Source organism: Heterodontus francisci, chromosome 23, assembly GCF_036365525.1.
Source record: "Heterodontus francisci isolate sHetFra1 chromosome 23, sHetFra1.hap1, whole genome shotgun sequence".
Lineage (NCBI taxonomy): Eukaryota > Metazoa > Chordata > Chondrichthyes > Heterodontiformes > Heterodontidae > Heterodontus > Heterodontus francisci.
The window spans coordinates 32,321,176-32,344,167 of NC_090393.1; the positions used below are offsets into that span (position 1 = coordinate 32,321,176).

At 42.9% G+C, this 22,992-nt stretch overlaps 1 protein-coding gene across 12 annotated transcripts in view; it reads right to left on the minus strand.

The window, feature by feature from the left end:
- The window catches only part of rhof (ras homolog family member F), a 148,484-nt gene extending 125,778 nt beyond the window's left edge, over window positions 1–22,706 (minus strand). For 11 of the 12 annotated variants that reach the window (XM_068055011.1, XM_068055010.1, XM_068055013.1 and 8 more), the window contains exons 1-2: window positions 22,212–22,706; window positions 18,406–18,493 (exon numbers count right to left, since the gene is read on the minus strand). In XM_068055011.1, the coding sequence (XP_067911112.1) occupies window positions 18,406–18,493; window positions 22,212–22,340 (217 nt within the window). In that variant the 5' untranslated portion in view covers window positions 22,341–22,706. The remainder of the gene's footprint in view (window positions 1–18,405; window positions 18,494–22,211) is intronic. The other variant, XM_068055017.1, reaches the window with a different exon arrangement.
- Between the last annotated feature and the right edge of the window lie 286 nt (window positions 22,707–22,992).

Here is a 22,992-nt window from a genome sequence, read left to right on the forward strand (position 1 = left end):
ATGGTTCTTGAAATCTAACAGAAGTCTTTAAAATTATGATGGGGTTTGAAAGGATAACACATAAAGATGATATTTCCAATTGGGGTGGAGTCCAAAATTAGGGGCTATAAATGTCAGATAGTCACTAATGAATCCAATAAGGAATTCAGAAGAAATTTCTTTATCCAGAGAGTGATTCAAATGTAGAACTTGCTACCACATGGAGTAGTTGAGATGAATAGAATAGGTGCATTTAAGGGGAAGCTAGAAACGTACATGAGAGAGAAAGGAATAGAAGGATATGCTGATAGGGTTAGATGAAGTTTTGAGAGAGGAGGCTCCCGTGGAGTGTAAACACTGGCATAGACCCATTGGGCTGAATGGCCTATTTCTGTGTTGTAAATTCTAAGTAACCATTGAACAAATTTAATAGATTTGTAAGGAGTCGGGGGAAAATGTTGAACCAATTCCTCTCAGAAACTGAACACACCATTTCTCAGTTAAATTAAGCATGCTGCAATAACATACTTATAGAATTATTTCAAGGTTAAGCAACATGCTGTTGTGATACAAACAAAAGACAAGCTTCAGAGGAAATACGTTCTCTGGCAAAGGCAGGAAAAGGTGCAACACCTATTTATCTGTCTTTTTGCAATAGATGCTAACCACATCCCTTTCCTTGTATCATTTCAGTGTATTGGGTGAACAATGCATTGATAATGCTCAGTTCTGTGCCAATTTCAGATTTTTATGGACTGTTTTCACAGTTAGTGCTCTAACAGCAGTTCCCTTAAGTGGATCTTATCCCTTACAATCTAAACCTGTACATTTTTTCTATAATGTTAGCAAGAGTGCGCGCATACTTGGGGACTGACAATTATCCTACTTACAGTAGTCTTGAAGAAAGAACTTATGACTTGTATCCTCAGGTTGGCCAAATGTGTAGAGACCGTTATTATGTAGCAAAATGCAGCAACTAATTTATGCACAATAAGGCCCCATAAACAGCAAAGGAAATGAATGACCAGTTAATCTGCTTTTTTGATGGTACTAGTTGAGGCAGGAATGTTGAGTAGAACACCAGGAAAGCTCCCTGCTCTTCTTCAAAATACGCCATAGCATCTTTTATGCTCATCTGAAGAGCCAGATGGGACCTCGGTTTATCTCCTCATGCTTGTGTATCCAGGACAAAAGTAGACCATCAGGATCATCCAAAAGTCAGCATCTTTGGGCGGCACAGTGGTTCGCACCACAGCCTCACAGCTCCAGGGACCTGGGTTCAATTCTGGGTACTGCCTGTGTGGAGTTTGCAGGTTCTCCCTGTGACCGTGTGGGTTTTCGCCGGGTGCTCCGGTTTCCTCCCACAGCCAAAGACTTGCAGGTGATAAGTAAATTGGCCATTGTAAATTGCTCCTAGTGTAGGTAGGTGGTAGGGAATATGAGATTACTGTAGGGTTAGTATAAATGGGTGGTTGTTGGTCGGCACAGACTCAGTGGGCCAAAGGGCCTGTTTCAGTGCTGTATCTCTAAATTAAATAAATAAATCTTGGATAATGCAGCACTCTGGCAGGACCTCAACAGAACTGGGACCAATATCCACAAAGGTTCTGGAATTAGTTTCAGGGAATGAAGCTGGGCAGATGGAAGGGGTATCAGTTGGGGAGCACTTCGGTGAAAGTCATCATAATTCAGTTAGATTTAAGGTAGTTTTGGAAAAGGAAAAAGATAGTTTAGGAATAAAAGTTCTCAATTGGGATAAGCTAATTTTACTAAGCTGAGATGAGATGTGATTTAGCTTAAGTGAACTGGAAACTGCTACAGGGTAGGCGGTGGCGTAGTGGTATTGTCACTGGACTAATAACCCAGAGACCCAGGGTATTTCTCTGGGGACATGGGTTCGAATCCCACCACAGCAGAAGGTGGAATTTGAATTTAATTAATAAATCTGGAATTAAAAGCTAGTCTAATGATGGCCATGAAACCATTGTCGATTGTTGTAAAAACCCATCAGGTTCACTAATGTCCTTTAGGGAAGGAAATCTGCCGTCCTTATCTGGTCTGGCCTACATTTGACTCCAGATCTACAGCAATGTGGTTCACTCTTACATGCCCTCTGAAATGGCCTAGCAAGCCACTCAGTTGTACCTAACCGCTACGAAGTCAATAAAAAGGAATGAAACCAGAGGGACCACCCGGCATCGAGCTAGGCACTGGAAACGACAATGGCAAACCCAGCCCTGTCGACCCTGCAAGCCTGGGGGCTTGTGCCAAAGTTGGGAGAGCTGTCCCACAGACTAGTCAAGCAACAGCCAGACATAGTCATACTCAAGGAATCATACCTGACAGAAAATGTCCCAGACACTGCCATCACCATCCCTGGGTATGTCCTGTCCCACTGGCAGGACAGACCCAGCAGAGGTGGCGGCACAGTGGTATACAGTAGGGAGGGAGTTGCCCTGGGAGTCTTCAACATCGACTCCGGACCCCATGAAGTCTCATGGCATCAGGTTAAACATGGGCAAGGGAACCTCCTACTGATTACCTACCGCCCTCCCTCAGCTGATGAATCAGTACTCCACCATGTTGAACACCACTTGGAGGAAGCACTGAGGGTAGCAAGGGCACAAAAAGTACTCTGGGTGGGGGACTTCAATGTTCATCACCAAGAGTGGCTCGGTAGCACCACTACTGACCGAGCTGGCCGAGTCCTAAAGGATAGAGCTGCTAGACTGGGTCTGCGGCAGGTGGTGGGGGAACCAACACGAGGGAAAAACATACTTGACCTCGTCCTCACCAATCTGCCTGCTGCAGATGCTTCTGTCCATGACTGTATTGGTAGGAATGACCACCGCACAGTCCTTGTGGAGACGAAGTCCCGCCTTCACATTGAGGATACCGTCCATCGTGTTGTGTGGCACTACCATCGTGCTAAATGGGATAGATTTCGAACAGATCTAGCAATGCAAAACTGGGCATCCATGAGGCGCTGTGGGCCATCACTCAACCACAATCTGTAACCTCATGGCCGGGTATATTCCCCACTCTACCATTACCATCAAGCCAGGAGACCAACCCTGGTTCAATGAAGAATGCAGGAGGGCATGCCAGGAGCAGCACCATGCATACCTCAAAATGAGGTGTCAACCTGGTGAAGCTACAACACAGGACTATCTGCGTGCCAAACTGTTTTAAAAGCATGCGATTCCATAACCAACGGATCAGATCTAAGCTCTGCAGTCCTGCCACATCCAGCCGTGAATGGTGGTAGACAATTAAACAACTAACTGAAGGAGGTGGCTCCACAAATATCCCCATACTCAGTCATGGGAGAGGCCAGCACATCAGTGCAAAAGATAAGGCTGAAGCATTTGCAACAATCTTCAGCCAGAAGTGCCGAGTTGATGATCCATCTCGGCCCCCTCCTGAAGTCCCCAGCATCACAGATGCCAGACATCAGCCAATTCGATTCACTCCGCGTGATATCAAGAAACGACTGAAGGCACTGGATACTGCAAAAGCTATGGGCCCTGACAATATTCCAGCAATAGTACTGAAGACCTGTGCTCCAGAACTTGCCGCGCCCCTAGCCAAGCTGTTCCAGTACAGCTACAACACTGGCATCTACTCGGCAATGTGGAAAATTTCCCAGGTATGTCCTGTACACAAAAAGCAGGACATCCAACCCAGACAATTACCGCCCCATCAGCCTACTCTCAATCATCAGTAAAGTGATGGAAGGTGTCATCAACAGTGCCATCAAGCGGCACATGCTTAGCAATAACCTGCTCAGTGATGCTCAGTTTGGGTTCCACCAGGGCCACTAAGCTCCTGACCTCATTACAGCCTTGGTTCAAACATGGACAAAAGAGCTGAACTCAAGAGGTGAGGTGAGAGTGACTGCCCTTGACTTCAAGGCAGCTTTTAACCAAGTCTGGCATCAAGGAGCCCTAGCAAAACTGAGGTCAATGGGGGAATCAGGGGGAGAACCCTCCACTGGCTGGAGTCATACCTAGCGCAAAAGAAGATGGTTGTGGTTGTTGGAGGTCAATCATCTGAGCTCCAGGACATCACTGCAGTAGTTCCTCAGGGTAGTGTCCTGGGTCCAACCATCTTCAGCTGCTTCATCAATGACCTTCCTTCAATCATAAGGTCAGAAGTGGGGATGTTTGCTGATGATTGCACAATGTTCAGCACCATTCGCGACTCCTCAGATACTGAAGCAGTCCGTGTTGAAATGCAGCAAGATCTGGACAATATCCAGGCTTGGGCTGATAAGTGGCAAGTAACATTCGTGCCACACAAGTGCCAGGCAATGACCATCTCCAACAAGAGAGAATCTAACCATCTCCCTTTGACATTCAATGGCATTACCATCGCTGAATCCCCCACTATCAACATCCTAGGGGCTACCATTGACCAGAAACTGAACTGGAGTAGCCATATCAATACCGTGGCTACAAGAGCAGGTCAGAGGCGAGGAATCCTGTGGCGAGTAACTCACCTCCTGACTCCCCAAAGCCTGTCCACCATCTACAAGGCACAACTCAGGGGTATGATGGAATACTCTCCACTTGCCTGGATGGGTGCAGCTCCAACAACACTCAAGAAGCTCGACACCATCCAGGACAAAGCAGCCCGCTTGATTGGCACCCCATCTACAAACATTCACTCCCTCCACCACCGATGCACAGTGGCAGCAATGTGTACCATCTACAAGATGCACTGCAGCAATGCACCAAGGCTCCTTAGACAGCACCTTCCAAACCCGCAACCTCTACCAACTAGAAGGACAAGGGCAGCAAATACATGGGAACGCCACCACCTGCAAGTTCCCCTCCAAGTCACACACCATCCTGACTTGGAACTATATCACCGTTTCTTCACTGTCGCTGAGTCAAAATCCTGGAACTCCCTTCCTAACAGCACTGTGGGTATACCTACCCCAACTGGACTGCAGCGGTTCAAGAAGGCAGCTCGCCACCACCTTCTCAAGGGCAATTAGGGATGGGCAATAAATGCTGGCCTGCCCAACGTCGCCCACATCCCATGAAAAAAAACTTAAAGGTAAATTAGTGCCAGATCAGTGGGAGGCATTGAAGAAAGAGATCGTGAGGCTTCAGAGCAAGTATGTTCCCTTAAAGAAAAAGGTTGGGACCAACAAAACCTGAGCCCTCTGGATGTGTAGGGGCTTAAAGGAGTGGATAAAGAAAAAAGGGAAGCTTATGACAGATACCGAGGGCTCAATATTGCAGAAAATCTAGAGGAATATAAAAACTGTACGAGTGAAATTATAAAGGAAAGTAAGAAAGCAAAGAGAGGGCATGAAAAAATTTTGGCAAGTAAAATCAAGGAAAATCTAAAAGATTTTTTTATAAATACATAAAGAGCGAGCGGATAACTAAAGAAAGAGTCGGGCCTATTTGGGCCCATAGAGGGTAACCTGTATGTGGAGGCAGGGAACATTGGTATGGTTCTTAATGAATACTTTGCATCTGTTTTCACAAAACAGAGGGACAATACAGACATTGCCATCAGGGAGGAGGAGTGCAAGATATTAGATGAAATTAATATAGTGAGAGAGGAAGTATTAAGGAGTTTGACATCTTTGAAAGTGGATAAATCCCCAGGTCGGGATGAAATGTATCCTAGGCTGTTAAGGGAAGCAAGAGAAGAAATAGCGGAGGCTCTGACCATCATGTTCCAAACCTCTCTGGCTACAGGTGTTGTGCCAGAGGACTGGAGGACAGCTTATGTTGTACCATTGTTTAAAAAGGAAGAAAGGGACAGACCAGGTAATTACAGGCCAGTCAGCCTAACCTCAGTGGTGGGAAAATTACTGGAAAATATTCTAAGAGACAGTATATATCTTCATTTAGAAAGACACATTAATCAAAGCACAGATTTGTTAAGGGAAGGTCGTGTCTGACAAACATGATTGAATTTTTTGAGTAGGTAACAAAGAGGGTCAATGAGGGTAGTGCATTTGATTAGTCTATATGAACTTAGCAAGGCTTTTGATAAGGTCCCACATGACAGACTGGTCATGAAAGTAAAAGCCCATGGGATCCAAGGCAAAGTGCCAGGTTGGATCCAAAATTGGCTCAGAGGCAGGAAGCAAAGCTTAATGGTCAATGGGTGTTTTTGTGGAATAGGAAGCCTATTTCCAGTAGAGTTCCACAGGGCTCAGTATTAGGTCCCTTGCTTGTTGTGGTACATATATCAATGATATGGACTTAAATGTAGAGGGTATAATAAAGAAGTTTGCAGACAATACAAAAATTGGTTGTGTGGTTGATAATGAAGAAGAAAGCTGTAGACTGCAGGAAGATATCAATGGACTAGTCAGGTAGGTGATACCATGGCAAATGGTGTTCAATCCTGGAAAATTGTGAGGGAATGCATTTGGGGAAGGCTACCAAAGCAAGGGAGTACACAAAAGGTAGGTTACTGAGAAGTGTAGAGGAACAGAGGGACCTTGGAGTGCATGTCCACAGATCCCTGAAGGTGGCTGGACAGGTAGATAAGGTGGTCAAGTAGGCATACGGAATATTTGCCTTAATTAGCCAATTAGCCGAGGCATAGAATATAAGAGCTGGGAGGTTACGCTGGAACCGTACAAAACACTAGATACGCAATAGCTGGAGTACTGCATGCAGTTCTGGTCGTCGCACTATAGGAAAGATCTGATTGCACTAGAGAGGGTACAGAGGAGATTTATGAGAATGTTGCCTAGACTGGAGACTTTTATGAGGAAATATTAGCTAAGCTAGGATTGTTTTCTTTGGAACAGAGGAGGCTGAGGGGAGAAGTGTATAAAATTCTGAGGAGTCTAGATAGAAAGGCCCTGTTCCCCTTGGTTGAAGGGTCCATAACCAGGGGGCATTAATTTGGGCTAAGAGGTAGGAGGTTTAGAGGGAATTTGAGGGGAATTTTTTTCACCCAGAGGGTGCTGGGGATCTGGAACTCACTGCCTGAAAGGGTAGTGTAGGCAGAAACCCTCATAACATTTAAAAAGTACTTGGATATAGACTTGAAGTGCCGTAACCTACAAGGCTACGGACAAAGAGCTGAAAAGTGGGATTAGGCCGGCACGAACATGATTGGCTGAATAGCCAATTTCTGTGCTGTAAATTCTATGTTTCTATGATTCTCCGATCCTTTAGTACTGCACTGGAGTTTCATCCTAGATTCCTCAAATCCTACAATAGGATTTGAACCCACAATCTTCTGATTTGGAGATGATAGGGCAAGCAATTGCATCAAGTTGACATTAAATCTAGTCAGAAGATGTAGTATCTCAAAGGGTTTGGTCATGCAGTCTCACTTCAAAATAATGGATATCAAACACAGACCAGATTTTACCAACTGAACAACAAATACTGCATATTTTGCATCAAAATCACACGTATTCTAAAACTTAATTATATAAACAATTAATATTTGTAACAGGTCAATTAACAATTGGAAGAAATATAAAAAGTCTCTGAGCAATTGTTAAAAATTGTTCTATTTTATAAATGGCAAATTCAGCTGCTTCCTTAGTTATGTATGGCTTTCTGCATTGCTGTATCGTAAAGTAACATCATTCAAGCTGCAAGTGAAACCAGAGTCTTTCACCTGATCAATACCAAAAATTTCAGAAAGGATGCCAGCCCTACTTCAAACTTCAAATAATAGGGGTTGAATTAATCAGTTCTGTAAATCTCAGAAGCTGCTTTTCCTAAATCATATCAAATAATATCTTCTGTGATCTTCCTATTCATTTCGGAGATTGCATATAGATTGTTTCAGGGGAAAAAAAGGATTATTACATAAATTTCGCTAAACACAATGGACAGATTGTACTCTGTACAATTATATGATTGAGTGCATTCACAATACAACACGGCATTTCAGAAACCTGGCTGGAAAAACAATTACAATTCTCCATCAGTAAGTCAAATAAATCTTAGTCAATAATGTGTTGGTAAAAGTACTAAGTTCATCTCTAATTAAATGAAACAAGCAACTCAAACTTTGTGATAGGATTTATTTCCTTCAGAGATCATTTCGTTAGAACAGTGCGATAGCACTGGGGACTTTCCAGAGTGATTTTGCAGCATACTATTTTGTGGTGCACTTTCTACTGTGAGCGTTGTCGCATTCAACCCAACCCAAAGGAACTCTGTTTGGATCAATGTTAACAAATCACTCATTCAAAGGAAACAAGCACTTTAAAAACAAAAGACGTGAACTGTACCAAGTCGGAGGAAGCAACCAGAGAAAAATGTCAATATTGCTGCATTGTATTATAGGTGAGAACATACAGATATAAAAAGGCACAAATCACAAACACATATTCAACTGTATAAAAAAGCAAAGAAAAAAAAAGACATACTATATAGTCATTGAAGCATGAGTTATTGCCTAACTTTGTTTATAATTGTTTGGGCTTATTGTGCTAGACAAAGCATCACAACAAGGCATTAACTATCTGTGTTTGTACTACAATAGGTGGAATTTTAAGTTTGAGTTGCTATGTTGGGAATTTTTGGATCATCTCACTTCCTGGAACACTAAAACAACCAGTATATCTGCTGCGATAGGAACTTTTGCAATATGATTCTTCAGGTTTTGTGCTGGTCTTACTTATTAAAAAACATATTAAAATGACAGATGAAAATAATTATGTAATTACATCATTGAAAGCTTGACATTCCACTTCCGACATCATCAGACTAAAAATCTTGGCGGAGCACCAGCACCAAACATGCAATATAAAATTACTGCGTTCCATCCAGTACAACTACAACTGGTATTACTGTAAAGAAAGCCAATCGGGCCATAGTTGCAGACACAAAGGGAAAATGATGAATTTGTACATGGCAATGGTTAGCCTACAACAAGACTACTTTGTGCAGATTTGGTTGCCCCATTCTAGAAAAGACATTAAAGCTGTGGAGTGCACACAGCAGCATAAAAGCAAGGATTACACACCTTAGTTAAGTGGAGTGGTGAGAGATATTGGAACTATTTCCAAGGGAACAGAAAAAACTAAAGTAATTTAATAGATTATAAAGAGTTTTGATAAGGTGAGACCAACTCCTCTAGTTGGGGAGTTGGTCACAAGGGCATTGATTTAAAATTGTCACTGAGAGTAAAAAGATTTATTTTTATGCAGAAAATTATTGTACTATAGAAAGCTTAGCCACAGGGAGTGATTGAGGCATCTGTTAATGGAAGAGTGAAGCAAAGGAAGATGCAGACTATGAGGAGAGCAGGGCAGTGAGATTAGTTTTTCCTTGTTCTAACAAAGAGCAATGAAGGGCCAAATGACCTCCTTCTATGCTGTATCAATGGTTATATTCCGACTGGAATTTATAAGGAACTCTGTACAACTTGTATAAAGGCAAAATACTGCAGATGCTGGAAATCTGAAACAAAACAAAAAGTGCTGGAAATACTCAGCAGGTCTGGCAGCGTCTGCGGAGAGAGAAGCAGAGTTAACGTTTCAGGTCTGTGATCTTTCATCAGAACCGGCAAAGTTTAGAAAAGAATTAGGTTTCAAGTAAGAGAAGGGGAGGGGAGTAGGGGAGAGAACAAAGGGGAAAGGGGCAATCGCAGGAGGTGTAATACTTGCCCATTTACCTCCTCTCACCTCACTATCCAAGGCCCCAAACACTCCTTTCAGGTGAAGCAGGTGTACTTCTTTCAATTTAGTATACTGTATTCGCTGCTCACAATGTGGTCTTCTCTACACTGGGGAGACCAAACGCAGGTTGGGTGACCGCTTTGCTGAACACCTCCACTCAGTCCAAAAGCATGACCCCGAGCTTCCGGTTGCTTGCCATTTCAACACTTACCCCCTGCTCTCATGCCAACATTTCTGTCTTTGGCCTGCTCCAGTGAATATCAACGCAAGCTGGAGGAGCAGCAACTGATCTCTCCAGCCTTGCAGACTTAACATTGAGTTCAATAACGTTCAAGCATGACGGGCCTTTTTTTAATATTTCATTTTATAACCATGTGCCTGCTTTTCATGTAGTCTGAGCTGCTCATTATTCTGCTATTAACCCTCTCTCTGGACTAATGCTTTGTCTTTCACCATAAGCATTAACACACACTTTGCCTTTGTCCCAGGACAGCTTTGTTATTTAATCTCCCTCTGCCATATCAAACACCTTCCCGTTTGTTCTCTCCCCCACTCCCCTCCCCTTCACTTGCTTAAAACCTAACTCTTTTCTAACCTTTGCCAGTTCTGATGAAAGGTCACAGACCTGAAACGTTAACTTTGTTTCTTTCTCCACAGACGCTGCCAGACCTGCTCAGTAATTCCAGCACTTTTTGTTTTGTTTCTGTACGACTTGTCCCTTCCGAACTAAGATACACCAAGGCAAACATAGGTCCCAAACCACTGTATCAGCTGAGATCAGTTAATCTCAACATGGACCTGGGAGGGAACCTAGTACTTTCCTAGTCTGTAAGGTTCAGCTGCGCACTGGATAAAATTGAATAAATTCAATCAACAACTGGGAAACTTTCAGTTTTGTAATTTAGTTGTAGAAGGAAAGGAAACTGGGTTAGCAGTCTGAACGTACAGTACTTAACTTTAGATGCATCCTATATTTTTGTTTGTTTTTATGTCAGGGTCAGTCAAGGGATTCTATGGTACACACCCATAAACCAGTACTGATGCAGTCTTGTATTCTGCACTAAATATATGTTACTTACAGGGAGAAGTCAAGGTGAAGTGCTGTAGTCCAACAGATAGGGATACCCTAGAAGAATGCATCCACTGTCCACATCAAGGGCTAAGTATTTCATGTGTATTGTAAATTGATTGGGAAATTTTACAATTTGTTTTTTGAAAAATTGTAGGCCTGCAACTTGGAGACAGACATTTAAGTAAACACATACTGCATAACTATTGAGACCAAAAATTGCTGAAATGACTTGCTTGCCCAACACTAGATGACTCCAGTTGATAACATAGCTGAGTTTGGGACATCACAGTATGAACATTTCTGAGTGCGAGCTCCATTTCATACATCACCATTTTGCCTTGCCACTGCAACGTCCAATCAACTTATTAGGAAAAGCTTATTTTCACACAACTCGCTTCCAAAATGCTTACCATGTCTTGGACTCCACCTGAAAGGCATTCCTGAAATTACAACAATGACTACACTTCAAAAGTACTTAATTGACTGTAAGGAGCTTTCACATCCTGAGGTTGTGAAAGATACTATTTAAATGCAGATTCTCTTTTTATACATCTCCATGGCTCCTCTGTCCAGGGGGAATGTAACGTGATGTAGAATCCATTGATTTTTCCAACACCCCATTGATCAGACACTTCTCTCAATCGGGAATTATTCTCAATCATTGGCAACATCCATGTCCTACGCATTGCTAATGTAGGCATCTGTAATTTGTTACCAGATTAATCAATTTACTAAACTTCTTTCTCGGAGTAAAGAAATTGAAGTTACTATGTGCAACTATCCTCATCTCCAGCTTAAGTCAAGGGCATGCGACTCCCAAATCAGCCAAAGTTGCCTGCAGAATTGAGCTAACTCGCAGTTATTGTTTGAAACTGATAGGCATTTAATTTAATTTATAAGAAAGTTCAGTTGAAAGTGGTATACAGCTTCAAGCTGATAATATTTAGTCAGTTCCTTCCTGTGGTTAATCAAACTAAGTCCAACGCAGGCAGGAAATGGCTTTGTACCGATGTCAGACACTCCTAAGTAACAAGCTAACATTTTAAAGGAGGTTCAAGTTCCACATCCAAATCACCCAATAAAGACAATGTTTTAACATTCTTGAGCTTGTTTTATAACATTATAACATGCAGTTCACAATGTATTATTCTAATCTTTGGATACAGATCCATTTAATCTGGCCCATCCCTTTCAATCTAACTCCTGAATATGTAGATTCTAAGGTTAATTGCCATTGGTGAAGCAAGTTTGTAGATTTGCAAGGGCTGGGAGCAGACAGAGGTCCCACACCAGGCCGGAAAGCCTCAGCTGTTTGGAGGACCCCCGGCCGCATTTTTCGCCGCTCAGGCAATTAACAGCCTGCCGCCAGGACTCCCATCCCTTTAAAAGATGGGAGCCCGCCTCTAAGAGCTGCTGGCCAATCAGAGGGGTTGTCCGGGCCAATCAGGTAGGCCCCGGTGGGAAGGGTTGGTGAGATCAGGGAGGGATATTTCTGCCTCCGGGGGCCCCGCCATGGGCCACAAAGTGTCCAATCAGGAGGGCACTGGGCTTTACTGGGCAATCTCCCCACATGGCAGGGGGCCCACCAGTCGCTGATAAAATGCCAGCGGCGGTGGGAAGAGGCCCTTATTGGCCACTTAAGGGCCTCAATTGGCCTCTAAGCGGGAAGGCCACCTACCCCACCGCTGATAAAATTCCATATCATTGGAAAGGCGACAGCCACTCCACCCCCCACCTTCCCTCACCATTTTATGCCCGACCCCCATCTCCCAATCCATTCCTAGAGGGTAGTAAAATTCAGCCCAATATGTTTAATTATATAAAAGATACAATCTAAATTGTGGTTATTAAAATAAGGCATGATTAGCATGTGCTAAGTATTTATGCCTAAGTAAACCCATTTTCACCATTGAACCATCAAACTCCAGTTCTGTTGTGAAGTGTTTTGCAGCTGAAGTAATAGAACATCCATAATTTAACTGGAAAAGATGTGCCACAGATGTTTGCGTTCCAGCACTACAGCCTCCCCAAATAAAATTCATCCGGAACAACAAAGAAGCTTAAATATTGAAAAATGGAAATGAAGAAGGTGTTGGAGCCATATTGTACATCAAGTATTAATGTAATAACATGATATTGAAAGCAGGAGCTAACCAGGAAATGATGACCAGTTCAGATTATACACAAGAAAAAAATTGTACTACACATTTCAGACACTAAGCATCAGAGCTACCATTTAGTAAATTGATTGTTGCAAAATATCCTGGGGCTAAAAGTTCTCGGACCCCCTCCTCTCTCTTTATTGCACCCCTTCTGTTCCTGACCCTACCAAAATATCCATAATCAGGGAGAGGTCATCTAGTTTAAATATCTCTGGTGACTGTAACTAGAGGGTTGTGGATGGGAGGAACGAGGGAGGAAGATGCAGCTCTGTACAGCTGTCCTGGGATACTACTGGTGGAGTTGCTCCAAAATTTGCCACTGTCCATGTCGTTGGCTCATTTTATAAGAGCGCTGATGTCATTTTTTTTTTTAGGCACCATCTGGAGTCTTTCCAGCCATGCCCACTTACACCAGATTCTCTCTGGTGTTCCGATTGCTGCACACGAAGGATGTGGCAGCCTTGGGAAATCTGGTGGGGACAGCTCTCCTGGATGTCCCATCTCCTTGTAATGTCACAGGCACCAGTGGAAATTCCTGTTGGCTACCTTTCTCAGTGTAGACCCAGCAATTCTGGGTCATGTTTGATTTCTCACCCTCCCCTGCACTCCTGACTGTTTTATGTTGGGAGTGTGCCCTGATCTCAAAGAAATTTGGGGCCCTCTTCTTTTAGGTTATTTAATGACCTGTATTAAAACATAAAAAGTAAGGTCATGACATATTTGTAATTTAATCTCTCCTGGCCTCCACCGTATCATAGACCTTCCCTTTTGTTCTTCTTCCCCCACCCACCCTTTCATTTGCTCAAAGCCTGTTAAAATTCTAACCTTTGCAAGTTCTGATCAAAGGTCACAGACCTGAAACATTAACTCTGTTTTGCTCTCCACAGATGCTGCTATGTATTTCCAGCAGCTTCTGTTTTTATTTCAGATTTCCAGCATCTGCAGTATTTTGCTTTTATATTATTGAATAATTCTCCTGTGCTGGGGATAGAACCTACTTCTGACAGTACTAACTCCAGTGATGGCAATACCAGTAGCAGAATGGGAAAATTGGTTGCCCGGCCATTATGATCATGAACCTACCTGTTTCCCCCCCAACCAAGTCCCAGGAATGAGGAGATACTTGAAAGCTTACTTGATGAAATTAATTCTCAATCTCACAGGCTGACGATGAATGTGGCATTGCTTTGGAGAAAAACTCTTCTTTCTCACTGGCATATGTGAACAATGTGAATGTAATTGATGCCAAGTTTGGGTGAAAAGGAAGTGAAAGTGGTAGTGCAAAAGTACGAGAGGGTTATGTGGTCCCAACTGGATAAATTGATGCTCGTGATTTATCTCATTACTGTGATGGCCTTACTTAATGAAAGGATGTTATTTCACACTACAAAATATTAAGTCCACCTGTTGTTTACTATGACGATATAAAGTGACCCCAGAAAGTTCAAAATGTTTGTAATTAGCAAAACACTATGTGCCTTAAAGAGAGACAATAGCAGTCACACTCTTCAAACACTGATGAGGCATATTGCTAAGTGCAAAAATTGAAAATGAATAGATTTCAGAAGTAACTAAAATAAACTTATGATTGTTGACATCTTCTATTGTCCGACAATAAACAATGTTGAACCATGTTTCTACTTTATGTCTCCAATGAGTAAACATCTCTAGCATCATTAGCAGTATCATCACTCCTGAGACTAAAGTTTTATAAATTGAAAAACAAGGAATTACATTTCCAAATAACAGTATTAGATTTTAATATTTTTAAGTAAGCCTACTAAATGAAGGATGACCAAATGTATTATTTTTATAGAACTAATTGCACAAACTCAGAAAGTGGACAAGATATTTTGAGATTGCTACTTTCAGGGGCAGTTGATGGAAAATAAACTATTTTCTTTTTTCTTTTGGGCCTCCTTATCTCGAGAGACAATGGGTAAGCGCCTGGAGGTGGTCAGTGGTTTGTGAAGCAGCGCCTGGAGTGGCTATAAAGGCCATATCTAGAGTGACAGGCTCTTCCACAGGTGCTGCAGAGAAATTTGTTTGTCGGGGCTGTTGCACAGTTGGCTCTCCCCTTGCGCCTCTGTCTTTTTTCCTGCCAACTACTAAGTCTCTTCGACTCACCACATTTTAGCCCCGTCTTTATGGCTGCCCGCCAGCTCTGGCGAACGCTGGCAACTGACTCCCACGACTTGTGATCAATGTCACAGGATTTCATGTCGCGTTTGCAGACGTCTTTATAGCGGAGACATGGACGGCCGGTGGGTCTGATACCAGTGGCGAGCTCGCTGTACAATGTGTCTTTGGGGATCCTGCCATCTTCCATGCGGCTCACATGGCCAAGCCATCTCAAGCGCCGCTGACTCAGTAGTGTGAACAAGCTGGGGATGTTGGCCGCCTCGAGGACTTCTGTGTTGGAGATACGGTCCTGCCACCTGATGCCAAGTATTCTCCGGAGGCAGCGAAGATGGAATGAATTGAGACGTCGCTCTTGGCTGACATACGTTGTCCAGGCCTCGCTGCCATAGAGCAAGGTACTGAGGACACAGGCCTGATACACTCGGACCTTTGTGTTCCGTGTCAGTGCGCCATTTTCCCACACTCTCTTGGCCAGTCTGGACATAGCAGTGGAAGCCTTTCCCATGCGCTTGTTGATTTCTGCATCTAGAGACAGGTTACTGGTGATAGTTGAGCCTAGGTAGGTGAACTCTTGAACCACTTCCAGAGCATGGTCGCCAATATTGATGGATGGAGCATTTCTGACATCCTGCCCCATGATGTTTGTTTTCTTGAGGCTGATGGTTAGGCCAAATTCATTGCAGGCAGCCGCAAACCTGTCGATGAGACTCTGCAGACACTCTTCAGTGTGAGATGTTAAAGCAGCATCGTCAGCAAAGAGGAGTTCCCTGATGAGGACTTTCCGTACTTTGGATTTCGCTCTTAGACGGGCAAGGTTGAACAACCTGCCCCCTGATATTGTGTGGAGGAAAATTCCTTCTTCTGAGGACTTGAACGCATGTGAAAGCAGCAGGGAGAAGAAAATCCCAAAAAGTGTGGGTGCGAGAACACAGCCCTGTTTCACACCACTCAGGATAGGAAAGGGCTCTGAGGAGGAGCCACCATGTTGAATTGTGCCTTTCATATTGTCATGGAATGAGGTGATGATACTTAGTAGCTTTGGTGGGCATCCAATCTTTTCTAGTAGTCTGAAGACGAGGTCAAAGGCTTTGGTGAGATCAATGAAAGCAACGTAGAGGGGCATCTGTTGTTCACGGCATTTCTCCTCTATCTGACGAAGGGAGAACAGCATGTCAACGGTCGATCTCTCTGCACGAAAGCCATACTGTGCCTCAGGGTAGACGCGCTCGGCCAGCTTCTGGAGCCTGTTCAGAGCGACTCGAGCAAAGACTTTCCCCACTATGCTGAGCAGGGAGATTCCACGGTAGTTGTTGCAGTCACCGCGGTCACCTTTGTTTTTATAGAGGGTGATGATATTGGCATCGCGCATGTCCTGGGGTACTGCTCCCTCGTCCCAGCACAGGCATAGCAGTTCATGTAGTGCTGAGAGTATAGCAGGCTTGGCACTCTTGATTATTTCAGGGGTAATGCTGTCCTTCCCAGGGGCTTTTCCACTGGCTAGAGAATCAATGGCATCACTCAGTTCCGATTTGGTTGGCTGTATGTCCAGCTCATCCATGACTGGTAGAGGCTGGGCTGCATTGAGGGCAGTCTCAGTGACAGCATTCTCCCTGGAGTATAGTTCTAGATAGTGCTCAACTCAGCGGTCCATTTGTTTATGTTGGTCAGTGATTATGTCCCCTGATTTAGATTTGAGGGGGGCGATCTTCTTGATGGTTGGCCCAAGAGCTCTCTTCATGCCATCATACATTCCTCTGATGTTTCCGTTGTCTGAGGCCAGCTGAATATGACTGCATAGGTGTTGCCAGTAGTCATTTGCGCAGCGCCTGGCTGTTCTTTGTGCAGTGCTTCTGGCTGCTTTAAGTGCTGCGGATGTTAAATCGCTGGGAGCTTTCTTGTAGTTCAACAGTGCAATGCGCTTAGCGGCTATGACAGGTTCCAGCTCTTCATTATGAGATTGAAACCAGTCTGCATTTCTCTTCGCACTTTTGCCGTAGGTGGTCAAAGTTGTCTCATAGATGGCGTCTCTGATGTGGGCCCACTTGGTCTCAGCATCCCCTTTGGGAGTGTTTTGAAGGGCTGTTACAAGTGAATTTAGAAATTTTTGTAACAGCTGTGGGTGAGAAATTCTGCTCGTGTTGATGCGTGGGTGGCCCTTCTGCTTGGAATGATGCAACTTCTTTGGTTTGAGTCTAACCTTGCTGCACACCAGGGAGTGGTCGGTGTCGCAGTCCGCACTGTGGAAGCTGCGTGTGATTTGAACACTGTTTAAGGCGGCTCGCCTTGTGACAATGAGGTCTAGCTGGTGCCAATGACGCGATCTTGGGTGCCTCCATGAAACCCAGTGACAGGGTTTAGTGTGAAAGAACGAGTTGGTGATGCAGAGGTTATGATAGGTACACAACTCAAGCAGTCTCTGCCCGTTCTCATTCATCCTTCCAATGCCATAGCGCCCAAGAGGCAGGAGGGCCATGAGTCATGGTCGGCCCCAACCCTGGCATTATTATTATTATTTTTATAGAACTAATTGCACAAACTCAGAAAGTGGACAAGATATTTTGAGATTGCTACTTTCAGGGGCGGTTGATGGAAAATAAACTATTTACCTATTAATAATGGATTAATTCTTATTGACTAATTGTTCAGCTGGCTCTACATATACTATCCCAGGATATGGATAACTTTTAAGTTCCTATTATGTTTATGAAAACTTAAATGCTAATAAATTAAACATATTCTGCATTTTGTAAGTGATAGAAGTTGTTCCTGACTTTGTCTACAATCTGAAAACAAAAAGGAATCTCTAACAAGAGCTGGAACTGGAATTTTGGCTGATTGCCTTCTCACCCTCACCCAGGGACAGTGGGAAAAAAGACTTGCATTTATGCGGTGCCTGTCACAACCACTGCATGTCCCAAAGCACTTTACAACCATAGAAGTACTTTTGAAGTGTAGTCACTGCTGTAATGTAGGAATGTGGCAGCCAATTTGCCTATAGCAAACTCCTACAAGCAGCAAGGTGATAATGACCAGATAATCTGTTTTTGTGATGTTGATTGAGGGATAAATATAGGCCAGGACACCAGGGTTAACTCCCCTGCTCTTCAAAATATTGCCATGAGATTTTTTAGGTCCACCTGAGAGGACGGACGAGGCCTTGGTTTAATGTCTCATCTGAAAGATGGCACCTCTGACAGTGCAACATTCCCTCAGTACTGCGCTGGAGTGTCAACCTTGATTTTGATTGCAGCCAACTATAGTCCCTATATTGCGGCTGTAGTTCAAATCAGCTAATTCAGCACAGACTGGAAAAGACATCCAGGACTTTCCTTGTCCTTGTGGCTCAGGCTTATGATGTAATATATTAAAATAATTTGAATAAAAGTTCCCCAAAACTGAAATAATTTAAAGAGTCTTACCTGCTGTATCATACAGAGTCAAGGTATATTTCTTGTTCCTAACAGTGATATCTTTCACATACTTCTCGAACACTGATGGGGCATATTGCTAAGAGCAAAACATGAATGAAAATGATGAGACGTCAATGTGACTAACATAGAACTATGCACGCTGACATATTTTATTGTTCTCTATTAATTACTGAAGAAAGTTTCTGTTTAATACCTCAATGAGTAAACATCTAACCACATTCTAAGTCAACAGGTATAAGATAATACATGGAACCACCTGAATTCTTCCAGTTGCACTTTGGATAACTATTGCAAATCAAATTATCAAATTGGGAGTGCCAGCCATCAGATCACAGTTTGTATAAGTATACAAATTTGAGTGCAATACAGCAAATATTTTGAGCAACAGCTTTGAACTAGTGTTGCACTTAATCCTCAATATAAACTCGTACTGCATTAAATGCAACACATAGGGCTTCCATGATGGCTTATCTGTTTGCGCCAGATCACCTAACATAACATTGATTGGTGTGATCAGCTGGGGTGATATTAGGGATGCTTCTATTGGTCTCTGGGAAGGGGTAATCTAGAATTATCTCTCCTGATCACGGTTCATGACCCTGGACAGTGCAGACGTGAGATAAGAACAGCTTGATTCTGATGCCCCCAGATTGAACTATCACGCAACACTCATTGTCTAAGCCCCTGACTCATAGATGAAGATGAGGCTCTTGGGCGAGGTATTGGATGGCAGCCAAAGCCCAATGAAATAATATTCCAATCAAAGCCAATGCATTCTGGAGAGTAGGGAGAAAATTGGTACTGAACTGTGTCCCTCTTCTGACTGAAAAGGCAAGCAGATAATCTAATCCCAAGTCTTGGTGATATACCAAGATGTTGTGCCACAGAATACCAGTCCTTGGGTAGTGCTCATAATTTACTATGTAGGTTCCTGATCTTGATCAAACTGTTGAAGGGAAAGTGCAGAACGGAAAGAAGGTATTTATCCACAGGAAGGAAAGTAAAGATATTAATTGCCCAAGACTTGGACACCTGGTTGCAGTGAAATGAGGAGGGGCCTAAGAAGAGTGCTGGGACCAGCTCAACTGTGAGATGTCTCAGGCAGTGAATGAGAAGTACTGTGTGAGGATTAATAGAGAGGCGTCAACATAAGTTTTTAAATGGGAGGAAGTAACATCAGCTCTTGTTGCTTTTTCCCCTCTGCCAAAGCATACCAGTACTATATCTAGTATTTGTAGTATGCATAATAAATTATCTTTAATCCTGTACAATCCAGTGCAGGAAACACACCTGGAAGTAATGTTTGTGACTCGCACATTGTACCAGTGAGCCAGAGAGATTATATTGACTGGGTGGGTGTATATTTTCTAATGTGGCTTTTAGACAAGTATGATCAAAGTTTTAAAGTACTCATTCCTCAACTATACTAAATTACTGCAGTGTTTGCATTCAGTTAAAACCAGGATGAAAAAACTAAATACAACACTTGAAGGTTTACAGTATAGTCATCCAGGTTCAGTTTATCTGCCAGACTATTTTTTTTTGCTGTATTCCCCATTTTCTTTTCCTGAAGGCAATGATTCTGGCTGAGGTATGGTTCCATCGGTACTGGGCACTCTATAGTATCCCACCCAAGTAGCCATTCTTCCTGTGTGGGCTTTGACTGTAAGCATTGCTAGGCTATTGCATAGTTAGGGTGGGACCACAGCCAAACCCAATTTAAAAAGTAATCCATGGTGAGGAAGAAATACGTCACGTGTTGCACATTTCCACAGATTGCTGGCTGATTTGCCTATTAGCCTCACACAAATGGGACCTCACCGTCAAACTTCCCATGAGTGTCTAGAAATTGCTGGATTTAAAGAAAGAAAGAAAGACTTACATTTATATATCACCTTTCATAACCACTGGACATCTCAAAGGGCATTACAGCCAATGAAATACTTTTTGAAGTGTAATCACTGTTGTAATGCAGGAAACACAGTAGCCAATTTGTGCACAGCAAGCTCCCACAAACAGCAATGTGATAATGACCAGATTTTAATGATATTGGTTGTGGGATAAATACTGGCCATGACATCTGGAGATAACTCCCCTGCTCTTCTTCAAAATAATGCCATGGGATCTTTTATGTTCACCTGAGGGGGTAGACAGGGCCTCGGTTTAACATCTTATCTGAAAGACGGCGCCTCCGACAGTGCAGCCCTCCCTCTGTACTGCACTGGAATGTCAGCCTGGATTTTTGTGCTCAAATCCTGGATTTACACCATAAGTATGAATTAAACTTATCGTAGACAGTTAGGGTTGCTGTGTTATAGCATCAGGACTCTGCTAATGGGATGGTTAATGTTAACAACAACTTGTATTTATATAGCACCTTTAACGTATAAAACATCCCAAGGTGCTTCACAAGGGACTGTTACTCTGTTAATGGGGTGATTAATGGTCTTGACATGCTATCCGACATCAAAGGCCCAGAAAAGGGGCAAACTATGAAGTCTCACTCCTACAGGTAATAATTTTGTTCCTGGAGGTTTTTAAAACTTTAAATGTTACATTGCTTTCTGTCTCTTTTCTCTCACTCAGTCTAATCTTTCTTCCCCTCTCTGTGTCTAATTTGTCTCTAATTCATACCATTTCCTTCTCTGTTGTTCACACTCTTTCTCTCCCTATCTTTAAATGTAATCGGTTAAGGAGATAGGCTTTTGGTCCCATCATTTACCAAAATCCCTGATGCCTGGCTAACTTCACTGTGCTGTTATCAATTTGCAATTATCAAAATCCCTGATGCCCCGTCGCAGCAAATTCTGGACTAAGGGTTATTCTGCTCACATTGGACTAACAGTTTTCGATCTATCTATTGCTATCTCTATATTGTACCTTTGGTTTTCATGCTATGCTTAGACTTTTAGGGCAACTGCCAAAGCAGTAGTACAGTGGGAGCCAATACTGGAAGAAGCCAGAATAACTTAAATTGAAGGGATCTAATAAACATCTATCCTTGAGAGACACAAAAGTCTACTCCACATAACTGTTACTTTTTCATTGAACATGCTTATCTGGTTTGCATTGTTCAAGCTCACAAAATAAAGATTCTAATCAGCAAAAGATTAATGATTGCAACTTGAGAAAGTGACAATTCAACCTAATGTGAAACTATTCTCTGTGCCTATGAAGCCAGCTTAATTGCAGTTGTAACCAGGACGCGGCTTTCCAGTACTTTCCCATGAACAAGTGTTCGTTTCTTTCTAAAAAAAGAGTATTAAAAGGCCTTTCAAAACCCTTCAGTCATCAAACATTTCCTTCTAAGGGGGAGAAGCTCTTGCAGTAATCCTCATACTACTTATACAGCAGCATGCTTAGTAACAGTAAAAAATAGACACATCGATACTACCCACATGCACAATAAACATCAACATGAATGATCCTCAAAATAATATTTTTGGGCGCTAAACAATATTAGGCTGTGTAAAGGGTATTGTAAAGTTGAAACAGACACAGTCGTTATTCTTGTTGTTAATATGCCTCTCTTTTCTTTCCCCTTTTCTGCCCAATCTGATGAACGAAATACTGCAAGTTTGCTCCCATGGTGAATATACTAATTCCACTATTTTGATAATAGCGATATATCAAATTACATTTCTTTAATTCAGAACATACTCGTTACTTGTATTAAATGTAAGTCTGGTTAGATATAAATCGGACCCTTACTGCTATCACAGCAGAACTCTTATCTGCTGCCACATTAATCTGTTAGTTATTACTAGCTTCATCGCTATGTTCATTCAACTTACTTCTGGAAAATCTCCTTTGGCAAACACCATAAGTAGCGAAGTCTTCCCACAGCCACCGTCCCCCACTATCACAATTTTCAGCTCTTTACCATCAGCGCCAGTAGAGTTATGATTATGGCCATTTGCCATAGCGACCTAATTTACAGTCTTTTTTAAAGAAAATAATCCGATTTCTCCTCCTAATACACAATTTAAGTCCTGGAAACTCCGGTCAACTCCAGTGAGATTCCTCCAGGGCATAAATGTGACATTTGGCGACACATCTGCTGATGGTGAATGGTTGGCAGAATGTTATCTTACAACCCGCGAGAAAATGCTGCCTTTCTGACTGAATTAGTTTAACTGTGGCTTAAAAGATTCCGCGCGTCCGTCTTGTCCCAGTTTCAATATTTCGCAAATTGGGCGTTTTGAGGCAGGCTTGCCCCCAAGCTGTCCGGAAGGACGCTGAGTGTGTCTGGGTAGGTGTTCACAGATCAGGACACTCCGGTTGTGCAGTCCCGCCTCCCACTAACCAACCCTACGCAAACTCCAAGATCTACTCACTTTTCGTCATGACGAAACTGTACAACTGGTTTCGGAAGTCTGGTAGCAGAGCTCATTCTATTTCACATTCTAGCATGGGTTACAGAAAGCACAAATGTTCAGGAACGTCGACAAATCTTTTAATGGCAACAATTCCTAACAACATCCACAAATAAAACTGAAAGTGCTGGAAATACTCAGCAGGTCTGGTAGCAGTTGTGGAGAGAGAAACAGAGTTAACGTTTCAGGTCTGTGAGAT